A 12,801-nucleotide genomic window follows, 5' to 3' on the forward strand; every position below is an offset into this window, starting at 1 on the left:
ATAAGCTGTGTACTTTTTTTTGGATGCATGGTTATAACATGTAATGTATTACATTTCAATTTTAGGCAAAACATTATTATGATAAGTACTATATCAATTAAAGAAAGGAACACTTACACAGTCGTTTATCTACTCATCTGCCACGCCGGCGTACAGCTTGGGCGTGGAAAGGCATTGCTATATTTGATATGCAGTCATGTGATGCTACATTCCAAATTTTGGATATAATATAAGTATATCTTCTAAGAATCAGAGGATATGAAATAGTTACATGTTCTCCGACCTCATGTTAGTGGTCTGAAGGCTGTAACACATGGCACTCTGAGATATAATGTACAAGTGTTCGCTTATATTCTTCATTACACAGTTTACACTTAGATTCTTCGACATTACAAACTGTACTGAGCTGCCAAAACAATCTATATCCAAGCTTGATTCTTGCGGTCACAATATTACACTGTCTTGTTCTTGTTTTATATAAACCATAGGTGAATGAATCTTGCCTAAACCGGTGCTACAGCTTTCAAGGCGTTGAGAATTAATCAACTCAGTCAAGTCCTCTTTAAAGGAAGCTTTAAATGCTGTATAAAATCCGGGAAAATAGGTACCCCAAGATCTATATCCACACTTTGCTTGTCACATTCTGACTTTGCCAAATGAATTAAGTTAAGTTAAGTAAGTTTATGTACCACCCTGGCTATCTGCTCAGGCGTGGGCAATCACGTTTAAACAGTTTTACATATATCTACATTGTACAGTAGTCTGTAACTACTGTAGTTGTAAAAGGGTAAAATAGAAATATAAATCATACATCATACAAAAATATTACTTACATATGCTTTTGCCACTGTGTTTAAATAACACTGTTATTTGTTTACGGTAGTTATCACATAGTAAATTTAGGATATAGTACGAGTATATCTTCCAATGAATCAGATGAAATGAATATTCACATAGTTCTTTATACCTCATGTTAGGTGGTCTGAAAGGCTGTTATCACATGACATTCCGAGATATAGTGCTAAAGCTTTTCGTTTGTTTTTCTTCGTTACACAGTGTACATCTAGATTCATCTGCACTTCTTGCACCGTGCATTTTGCCAGTACATTCTGTAACCTAAACGTTCATTTCTGAAATGATTTTTAATTCCCGTAGGTTTTTGTTATCCTTAAGAAATTCAATAAGGTTGTCACGGGTATTATCCTGCTTGTAGATATCATAAAGCTCCTGAACCCCGTTTTTGTTCCCTTATATGTAGGATCACCGACCCACTTGGGTTTATTTGGAGCGTTGTGAGTGTTGTTTTTGAAGGTTTCTTTGGACAGACCCAAGTTTTGGTAGTAATCAGTGACCACTGTTGCCATGTCCATGGACAATTTATCACACTTGTTACTAGTAATCTTTTGTACCAGTCATAGATACTGATTTAAAGTGATGCTCAAGGAAAGGGGGGGATAGAAATTTTGACCCTCTTTGTTTTTGTAGACTGATATTATCAACAGCGTATCTCGTTACATTGCAAAGTGGTCACTGATTGCTCTGTTGCAAGCATGCTTCTGACGTTTCCAGGGCCAAGACCCCTTTCCCTATTACATAATCTAGCCTGCCCCCGCCACGTGAGTTTGCCTGTCTGTATCATATACTGTCATAGATCTGTTGTTCACAAATGTCGGAACTCTTCGCCATTTTCATTGGCATTGACTATCTCCAAATGTATAATGTCTAGCATTAAAATCTCTCACTGACATAAGTCAATGGGCCCTGCCCATTCCTGTGTTCGTATAGAGTGTCCTCTAATTCTAGGGGCGGTTTTTATTTTAGTGGCTGATGTAAAGGGGCTCTTGTAAAAGATAACGCAACATTATTGTTATGAATATAGTAAAGCAAGTCATTAATTCTCACGGTTGACACCAACGTATATTCCATGAAAGAAAAGTAATTGTTTCTTGTCCCCCCATCAACCCCCCTATTTTTTAACTGATTGGTCAAATTTCTGTTTGATGAAGCTCTTTAGTCTGCATATTTCTTGTACTGCTTACGTTTTTGTGTTGTTTTTCTTTAAATTTTTCTGTTTGCGCGCTTTCCGCGTATTGATACTATACGCATAATCCGTACCTGAAAAGCATTTTCTGAGTGATGTCCCACAGTCCGGGGCCCTTTCCTTCGCATCTTCCCTCAGCGTCATTTTTACGGTTACTGTCGCCACTTTTTTCAGATGGTCCCCGTGCGTAATAATAATATCAGAGACCTCATTCGTATTGTCAACATCACTAACATCACTAACATCATCAGAACGCACGTGCGTAATAATAATATCAGAGACCTCATTCGTATTTTCAACATCACTAACAGCATCAGAACGCACATTTTCCCTGTCTACAAAGATCACTTTTGTTCTCCATTATAATTTTTTTTTTGATTCAGCAATCTCTTGCCTGATGCTTTTTTTCATTTCAGCAATCTCTTGCCTGATGCTTCTTATTTCCTCGGCCGTATCCATGTCTTTTTCACCAATGGTTTCTCCTGTGGCACTGTTTTTCCTAGGATGGGGAATCCCCTGGGAGTTGCGGGAAGTCCTGTGGGTTGGTGACGTCACGCGGCCCAGGTGGGGTGTTTGTGCTGGGCTGGCATCGCCACTCCGCGGTCGTGGGTACGGTCGGGGCAGTGGGGGGGTGCTCGTGGCGGTTTGTGGGGGCAGTTACGGTGCCAGGCCGTCCCCACCTTCCGCTCTTGCACCTGACCCACCTCTTCACGATGGTTTGGGGGCGTCCTCCATTGTCGTTTTTCCTTTCCGTCGTTTCTTGCAGGGCAGTCCTTTGCCTGGTGAGCTCCTGCACAGACAGCACCGCTGGTCCTTCCTGCAATATTTAGCTACGTGGCTAACCTTGACACTTGTAGCAGACTACAACCTCTGAGCACCACGGTCGAAAGGAGCTCGGCTCTATGTATCTACCAAAGAATTGGTACTCTTTAGGTGACGGCTGTTCACCGCTCCATACAATAATGAGCCTGTTCAAGGGCTGTCCGTCCTTATAGATCCTCCGGGCTTTAAAAACACCCGGAAGATGCAGTGCCTTCCTCACGGCCGCCTCCTTCGGAAACCTGGTAACCCGGTATTCCCCGTATTTTTTCTTTTTAGGCTGAAAGTCGTCTTTGTTCTGCAGAGAGATCCCCCAAAAGTGCCATTAATCATCAGGGGCCCCATATTGTTGTTGTTCTCGTCGTATATAGACGTACGCGAGGTATCCATCTCCCCTGCACCATGTCTAGCGGCCTTCCTCTTGGAGGGGCGGCAGCTGGCTGACCTCCCTCATCCCACCTTATTTTTAATCGACGGAAGTCGTGTCTCAGGGAAAGGCCAGTCTAATGTACCTCTCCCGGGAGCGATGGGGTTTGCGCTTTGGGTCGTCCCGTTTGCTTTCTTGGTCAGGTTGGCCCGGGGTCATTCGGCATGGTTTTCACTTTCTTCCTTCTTGTCTGAACGAGTTGGAATCCCTCGTTACAGCATCAGGGTAGGCAGTCGAATCCACATCGTTCACATCCCTATGTTCGGTGGAATCAAACCCTCCCAAGAGTGGAGGGTTTTAGGGGGTGGTAGTTGGCACTGGCACTGGGGGGGCATCGAGCACGTCCCCACCCTCACCCATGGTAGGACAGTGAGGGGGGGTTGTCCCGTCCGCTTCTTGGGTGATTAATTCCCTGCGGCGGGGCGGGGAGGGTGGAGCGCCAGGTCAGTGCGTCACCTCATTACCAGGTCTCCCCAAAGGGGTCGTTGGACGCACCCTGTTACCTTAGCCCCACACTCATATTCGTAATTTTTACTAAGCCTGTTTTTTCTAGGTCCTGCCCATAATATCCGACAAAATTTTGGTGTTTACACACACACGCACACACCACGCACACTCTGATTAAGGACAACCCAGTTGAAGGGGGTTTTCCCCCCAAAAAAAACCCGTCCAGAACCAGGGGAATCCTGTTGCCCGTCCTGCTTTGGTGTTTAGGCTTACGTGCACACGTTTTAAATTAGAAAAAACAATTTTTTTTCACCCCCTAGACTTTTACCAAACTATATATATCACCCCTATACACTGTAACAGGTGTGTGTGCCTTTATACATAACCACACATACACCTACATATTAATATATGTATATATAAAAAAATAACGTCACACACCACACACACACAACACACACACACACACACCACAACACACAACACACACCACACACACATATAAAATATAATTTTAAATATATATATATATATTATATATATATATATTTTATACAAAAAAAACACACACACACACACACACACCAACACCCCCACACACAACCACACAACACATTAATTATATATATATATTATATATTTTAATATAATATATAAATTATATACATAAATATTGTGTGTTGTGTATAATTATACATATATATTATATTTTAAAATATAATATATATATAATATATTTATATATAATATTTTAATAAAATTTTTACATAAATATACATTTTGCCATATAATATGTGTGTTGTGTGTGTTTTAATATATATATTAAAATTATATATATAATATAATATTATATATATATATAATTATATATTTGTATGTATATATTATATATAATATTATATATATATATATATATATATTAATATATAAATAAATATATATATATATAGCCCAAGTCAGTCCCCGGGTAAATAGAGATGGGACTGGGGAAAAAAAAAAAAAAAAAAAAAAAAAAAAAAAAAAAAAACACCGGGCGGGGGCCCAATGGCAAACCACCGCCCCTAGATTCCCAAAGGGAAAAATCATGGAAGCCCATATCGTCAAGGCCGCGGGGGCCCGGGGGGTTGGACGTGGGGACTCGGGACGTCACGAGGGGCTTTCCGGGATTTCGGGGGTTTCCCGGGAGTAAACCGGCCGGCGCTTTTGTTCCCTTGGGCAAGGAACTTCCCCTTTTGATTGCCTACCTCCCCCACTGGGGGGCCAAGCCAGCCCAATTCAGTGCGGGTTCCCAAGCCCGGAAAAAAATAAGAAAAATTTTTCCCAAAAAAAAAAAGGTAACCCCCCGGCCCACTCTCCGGGGAAAAAGGAACTGGGGACCCTACCACTTACTACTCCAAGAGCATCACAACGTGAAAATTTGAAATTTTGGAGTATCATGCTGTGACCACGGCGGCTAAACATGAACCAAACCTTTTAAAAAAAGGGAATATAAAAATAATTTTATATAAAATAAAATTTTATAAAATATATATATATATATATATATAATTTTATAAAATATATATAATTTATAAAATAACATTATTTTCAAAATATAATTTTAAGGGGACAATGAAAAAACTTAATCCGACTTACTAGCATTACTTGGGAAAACTCTTTCTTTTAAAGGGGGGATGTTATGGTTTCCCTGTGAAGTTAAAAGGTTTTTTTTTTTTCTAAATTTTTTGTGAACTAAAAAAAACCCTCCCCCAAATTTCCCCTGGGGTTTACCTCTTCAATAGGGCACGTGTCCATCTTTTTTAGTTTTCTTCGGGTTCTTCCCTAGTCTTTTTTAAACTTCACAAAATCCTATAACTTTCCCCATTTAAGAAAATTTAAAACCCCCCCAAGAAATGTAATGGGATTCAGTTTTTTTTTGGGCCCTTTTTAATTATATGTGCAATTTTAATGTATATGTTTTATATATTATATATAATATATATATAAATATATATATTATATATATATATATATATATATATATTTTAAAATTTTATATATAAATTTAAAAATTATATATATATATTATATTTTTTAAAATTTTAATATATATATATTATATTATAATATATTTATAAAATTTTATATTATAAAATTTTAATATATAGGACATATAAATGAGGGTTTTGTGTGTGTGTCCATTTAAGAAGCTTTGCTAGGAAGTCAGTCGGGGTAGAAAATTCCACGAGTTGGGACCAAATAAAACCTTTTCGGGGGGGGCGGGGAACGATCGGAACAGCGGGTGGAAAGAAATTTGCCCCCCTTGTAAATGGGGGACTTTTTTTGGGGAAGTGGAGGGTTTTACAAAAATCTAACCCACCGGGTTTTGGGCCCAAAACCAATAGTACCAAAAAAATTTTGCAGAGGTAAAGTAGTGGAGGGACGGGGAAAGGGGAAGAAGTGGTGTGGAGTGAGATAGTACTGCGGGGAGGAGGCCAATGAAGATAAAGGGAGTAGTAAAAAAATGAATGGGTAGAAAATGAAGAAGCTGTACAAAGAAAATGGAGTGGTGGGTTTCTGAGAGAGAGGAAGGGGTTTCCCTTTTGGCCTGGGTGGATGAAATTTTTAAAAAAGGGTCACGTTGAAAAAACATCGAGGAAGGAGAAACAGTGGTCGGAAAATTTTGATCAAAGGATTTTTCCCGGGTTCGGGAAAAACCCAAAGAAATTTAAATTTTTAAAAAGGGAGTCCCATGAAGAGGCAAAACCTCAGCAAACCCAAAAAAAGGGGGAAAAAAATTTTATTATTGTCCCGGAAAAAATTTTAAGGAAGGGGAAACGGTCTATCCCTCATGGTCCCCCATAAAAGGGAAGGGGGGAGGGAAATTTAAACCCAAAGGGAAAAATAGATAGATATAGATATTTGGGTATACAAATGTTTTTGGAAGGCCTTTGGAAAATTTTGTGGGGAAATCCCTTTAGGTATTATCTGAGTCAATTCTTTTCTTCTTGGGAAAATTTGGGGAGGGCATGTTTACAAAAAACAATTTTGGGGTTTTTGGGGGGGGTGCCCAAAAAGGTATTTTTTATTCTGTCCAAAAGATCAGGCAAGTTTTTTTTTTTGTGTTCCACTCAGAAAATTGGACATCTACAACTTTGCTCTAATGATAAAGCATAAAAAATTTTTATAATTTACAATGTTAAAAACCCTGTATTGGCATTCATATATATTTTACTACAAAAAGGGAAAGTAAAAAATGGGGACTGCCTGGCGATTTAGACAACAAAATCAAAAGCATCTTTTTAAAATTAGCTCGACTCTGGGAAAAATGTTGAACAAAAAGTAAATGTGAAGGTACAGTTTCTTTGGGGTTTCCAAGTTCAAAAAATTTTGGTTTGTTTACAAAAAAACTGTGCTATGCAGTTTACGTACTTCCAAAATCGTAGTAAAAGTTTTTTAAAAAATCTCTTTGTTAAATATGGCCCTTCCTCCATATGCAAAATACTGGAATTCTTTGAAAATTTCCAAAATTTAAAAACTAGTAGGAAAATGGGTAAATTGTGGTCCTCTTTACTACTGAAAAAGGCCCCTTTTTTTGAAACCCCCCTTGCTGTAAAGTTATGAATTAAACACTGAATCCTGTCTTCATTGAAAAATAAAGGGACAAATCTGGGGGTTATTAGCCATATTCAAAGTATTGCAATAGCGTGAGGGTTGGGGCAAAGCCCCAATAGGAAGGCGATGTGACATCAAAGGTCTATAGCACTACAATAAAAAATATAGTACAAAAAGGGTTAATGCATTATTAGGGCAAAATTTTTCTGGGTTTAACGTACAGAGGGTAGTATGGGGATGAAAAAAAGGGAGGAAAAAGGAAGCTGATGGGGGATAGCTAGGGAAAAGGTTTTTAGAAGGGGGTGGGGTTAAGGGGGAAGGGAGCATTATGAAAAGTTTGTGGAAAAAGGGGGATGAGCTAAAATTGGGAAATGGACAAAAACAAGGGGATGCAAAGAGAAGGAAAAAAAAAGGGGAAGAAAAGACCATGCCCAAAAAAATTAGGCGGCGACTGGGTTCACTACATTGGACCTCATCCCCTCTCCTAAACCCCCCCACGTCAAATTCTATTTTATTGTTGCACAAAAGATAAAAATCTTCTTGTTTTTCTTTTTAATTTACACTTACTCCACATCCAAACTCACCTCTCCAACACCACACACAATTTTTTTTTTTTTTTTTCACAAAAACTTAGTACTCTTGGAAAAAATACTTTCAAAAACTTAAAAAATTAATACAACTTGAAGGGTTTGAATTCTAAGTAATATCTCATGTTTATTCATGTTAAATAGACAAATTAAAGATTTTCTCATTTAGATACAATATTGGTGCTCACATCCTTGTGGGTAAGAGGAGATAATCCAAATAACAACAATAACAAAGGTGTTTAAAAAGGGAAAAAAGTCCTTGAAACAACTGGGAAAGGCACACTGTAAAAAAACGTGTAGATCGCAGAACCGTTTTTTTGAGAAACATGCAGGCTAAATAGTGCGCTTTTGAGAAAGAATCCCGAAGATATTTGAGTCGTGTTTAATATGTATATCTGTGAGTTGCATTTAAGTCTCAGAGTTTTCCTTTAAGTTTAGTAAATATTTAATAAATCAACAAAATACCTGTATTCAGGCACAAAAAAAATAAAGGAAAAAAAAAATCACATCACATTAAAATATTTAGTATTGTTTCTGTTGTTCATATAACTTCTCTTTCCCTTTTTTCCTCCTTTTAAATGCCCCTCTATTTATTTTCTTCTCAATGCGTCTTTTTCCCGTAAAAAATAAAAAGAATGAGAAAATTTGTACATTTTATAATCTCAAAAGTTTCTGAAAAAATAATTTTCAAACCTTCTCATAAACATCAAGACCTTTTAAATATTTTTTTAGACAGCAAAAACATTTCACAAAACAATAAATCTATAGTAGGGAGGCAAGTTAAGTTACAATTTTAAAAATGAGTTTTAAAAACTAATTTTAACTTACAATTAAAGTTTTCCCTTTTATTCATCTACATACTGGATGTATAGTTTTTTCAATGGATCCTTCTAAATATTTGATGAATTGTAATAATAGAATATACCATGCACTGATACCCTATTTATGAAAAGATATGGAATTTTTTTGTGAAATATGGTACCTGTGCATAAAACATCTTTTTATGTGTGATTTTACCTAAATATATACATTCAATCCTGAATACTCAGAAGTAATGTTTACCTATAATCTGACTCAAAGGCTTTTCCTTTTTTTTTTTAAAACCCATCACGCTTTTAGAATATTTCTGAAAAGAAAAAAAAAAAGTAAAAAAATATATAAAATTATTAAAATTTTTTAAAAAAGAACACCTAAAAGCTACAGCTTTCTTTGAAGAAGCTCTGGTATATCTTAGTTCTCGCAAAATGAAGCCCAAATTGTCAAAAAAAAAAAAAAAAAATTTAAAAATTAAAGAAAAAAACACCTTTTTTTTCCAAAAAAATAATTTTTTAAAAAAAATTTTAAATTTCACCTTTCTACCGAACAAATTTTTTCCCCCCCCCCTTTTTTTTTCCCCCCCTTTTTTCGGGGTAAAACTGCCGTCAAAGGGCTTTTCGGTTTGGGGATTTTGGGGTTTCGGGGATTTTATGGGGTTAATTTAAAAAATGGATTGATCCCTTTCCTTTTTTTTCTTTTTCAAAAATAAAAAAAATATTAATTTTTAAAAAAAAATTTTTTTTTAATTAAAAATAAAATTTAAAATTGGTTTGATGCTGAGAGATCATTCATGCCCCCAAAAGCAACACTGTGAAAGACATTCACAATTAAGATCCAACAAAAGATAAAAAAATGCAAATCCAAAATTATTTATAAGGTAGGCCTGTATTACTTTTATTTAAGATTTTTTTGTTTTTGTTTACTATCCAAAAAAATTCTTCATTTCCAAAAAATACTAAAAATACAAACCCCCTTCCTTCTCTTCTTTTTCCCCAAAACCTTTCTGTTGCTTTCATATCCTTTTAAACCCTTAACAATCCTAGTATTTTCTTATCTGAATCTTCCTTTTTGTTTTGGGACTGATCCATCACCTATGAAGAGAACGCTCCTCGTCAACGGGGGCCATCTATGTCTTTTACCATCTAGGGGTCCAACCCGTTCTCCCGATTTCTCGAGGAACTGTAAAAAAAAATAAAATGTTGGGCACTTTAACCACTTGGCGTTCCCTCTCTGGTAAGCTTGCATTATTCATCTATCACACAAATAAAGGGATGGGCAGATAAAGAGTAAAAATGTAAATTTTAAAAAAGAAGTCTGTCTTCATGGCATTTGATTATATATATTCCAAGAATAATTTATTCATTAGTATTTTCTGTTTACATTTTACAAATTTTTGAAATCATTTATCTACTTATTACTTAATTTTTTATTTTACTATTATTTTTATTCTCAATTCTTTTTCTGAACAGTGGGTTTCCATACAGTTGGAAAAACCCACACAGGGGACAATGACCCAAAAAATAGGAGGGACAAGGCATCAAGTTACTACAACCACCTGAAAAGTGCCTCTTATTCATAATTTTCATAATGCATAATAATTCTTCTATTTTCTTGTAATCTTTTTAAACCTTTAAACCCTTTTGCCAAAAACATTTATCTTTGTAAAAAATATTTTCACGGCAGTGTGACAGCAAAAAAAAAGCAAAAAAAAGGGGGAATCCAAGATCTCTTACGCAGGAGCCAAGAAGGAAAATGAATGCAGTGAACCACCACTTCTTTTTCTTCAAAACATCCATCCGTGGAAAAAACAAAAACTTTCTGCGAAGAACTGAGGACGACGGAATAGTTCGTAAAATGAGATTGTTCTCCCATCCCTAAGGTTGGGGGGTGGACCTTCTAGGGGCCCCGCACCCTCCTCCCTTTCTTCGTCGTCACTGTCGTTAAAGTCACTGCTAAAGTCTCGATCCTCCTCATCAGCATCATAACCTTCATCTTGGCCTTTGTCCCTATAAGTACTGGAAAAAAAAAGTTAAGATATATTTCTGCTAGTAATGACTACAACAAGAGAGCTAATTACATGACTATAATACAGTATTTAATTCATAAATTTCATTTTCTGCATCTGTATGACACATGCCTGTTCATTTCAGCCATTAGAATGTATCAAAATATATCTTTAGAAACATTATTATTTATTTTCTTCTTTATAAATCAATCCCAATAAGATAATACCTACATATACAAGAGGTCTACAAATGCCATCCAAAATGAGATTACTGTTTCCTTTGTCAATGGTGTCATTTCATCTTTCTACATACATTATGGCATCTGTTTGTTTTTATAGTCACAAGGACTATGTCATAAATAGGTAAATATCTCAAATATAATCAAATCTTATTTTGAGGTCCTTATATCTTTGGGCATCCTTTAAAATAAATGATGCAGAAACTGCCATCACTATCTTTTATATTAAGGATGAAGGAATACAAATATAACAAGTGCAATCATTCAAATTTCATTCAGATTAATTGTAGTAAAATTTATTTCCTTGGCAGTCTCTCTGCTGGTCTCATACACAATACAGGTTTTCTGCAGGCTGTAGGTTTAAGCCCACAAGCCTAATAACTTTTAAACAATTGTACTTTTCTCTTAACTCATTTTGTAATCTTCTCCCTGCTTTTCCTTTTGATCATCATCCAGTATGATAGATAGCCTGAATCATATACATTTCTGACTGTTACAGGAAACTACACAATGAACAAATATACTCAAATGACATTGCACAGATCCCCCCCCCCCTCCCTGAAAATAAGTTGGGTCACATTCAAACTTCAAAACCTGTAAATTTATCATACCTGAATTTTGAGTATGGAGGTATTCCTTCCATGGCATCTTCCAGTGCTGGCATCTTTCTATCATAACCATTACCCCATATTTCTTCATCCTCATCACAATCCTCCCATTCTCCATCTTCGTCAAATTGGCCTACAGGATTTTCTGAGTTCAGCATCAGCACAAAATTATCAGGAAGAGCACCATCTTCATCTGGGTTGCACATTTCCCCATCCAGGAAGTCATCATCCAATTCTGCGACGATATCCGGGTCTAGCTCTGGCCGTGGTCCTGGACATGAAAAAAATCAGCTTAGAAAAAGATCAGGTAGCTAAAACCATATTATCATTATTACACAGAAATGGAAAAAACTGAACCGTTCCTTACAACAATCGCATCTGTCACAAACCTGTCACTGGTGCAGCTTTGTTCAGAAGACCAATGGGTTCTTCAACATAAGATTCAAAGGCTGAAGATGGAAGGACCAACTTCTTGCCTTCCAGTTTTTTCTTGTCCTATAAGTAAAAAGAGCAACAAATGCATCAATTTGGAGCATATTTTTTATACAGAAAGTAACACACTAAAATAAAAACAACAGTAGACTAAACAGAAATAACGTATTTAAATTCAAAATAGTAAATACATTTCCACATAAGTAACTTAATAAAAACTAACAAAAACAAATTACCTTAGTATCTTCCTTTCGAATGGTATAAACTTCAAGATCCAAATTGTCCCATTCAACCGCTTCACGCACACCTCTCAGATGTTGTAAGTAGTCATAGTCGTCATCAAAATAAATGCCATATTTCTCCTGCTCAACCTTCTGAGTGTTCTGCAAATATGAAAATGGTCAAACAAAGGAACTGCCTTGGAAATTCTATGCACAAAAAAATAACTATAATCACCACTCTCATCATCACCTCAATACTTACCTCATTCACCGACTGCAGAACACCCTGTGGGGCTGTCTCATCAGCGGCAAGCGGATCCCGCTGACTTCGAGCCACAACCTTGAAGGTGTGCAGGACATCTCGCTTCTTGTCTATGAACTTCCTACCCTTTTTACCCTGAAAAGGAAAGAAAACAACTTTAATATTCACGCTTTTAGCATATCAAAGATATAGAAAGGAAGGGGAGAGAGAGAAAGAGAGAGAGAGTAAGAGAGAGAGTAAGAGAGAGAGAGAGAGAGAGAGAGAGAGGAGAGAGAGAGAGAGAGAGAGAGAGAGAGAGAGAGG

At 36.6% G+C, this 12,801-nt stretch overlaps 1 protein-coding gene across 1 annotated transcript in view; it reads right to left on the bottom strand.

Annotated features, from left to right (window-relative positions):
- The window catches only part of LOC119598073 (protein LTV1 homolog), a 17,911-nt gene that overhangs the window by 3,578 nt on the left and 1,532 nt on the right, over positions 1–12,801 (bottom strand). The window contains 5 exon segments of the mRNA XM_037947703.1: positions 10,625–10,746; positions 11,587–11,854; positions 11,973–12,078; positions 12,252–12,398; positions 12,499–12,633. Coding sequence (XP_037803631.1) covers positions 10,625–10,746; positions 11,587–11,854; positions 11,973–12,078; positions 12,252–12,398; positions 12,499–12,633 — 778 coding nt within the window.

The sequence above is a fragment of the Penaeus monodon genome, chromosome 40 (genome assembly GCF_015228065.2).
Source record: "Penaeus monodon isolate SGIC_2016 chromosome 40, NSTDA_Pmon_1, whole genome shotgun sequence".
NCBI classification, from domain to species: Eukaryota; Metazoa; Arthropoda; class Malacostraca; order Decapoda; family Penaeidae; genus Penaeus; species Penaeus monodon.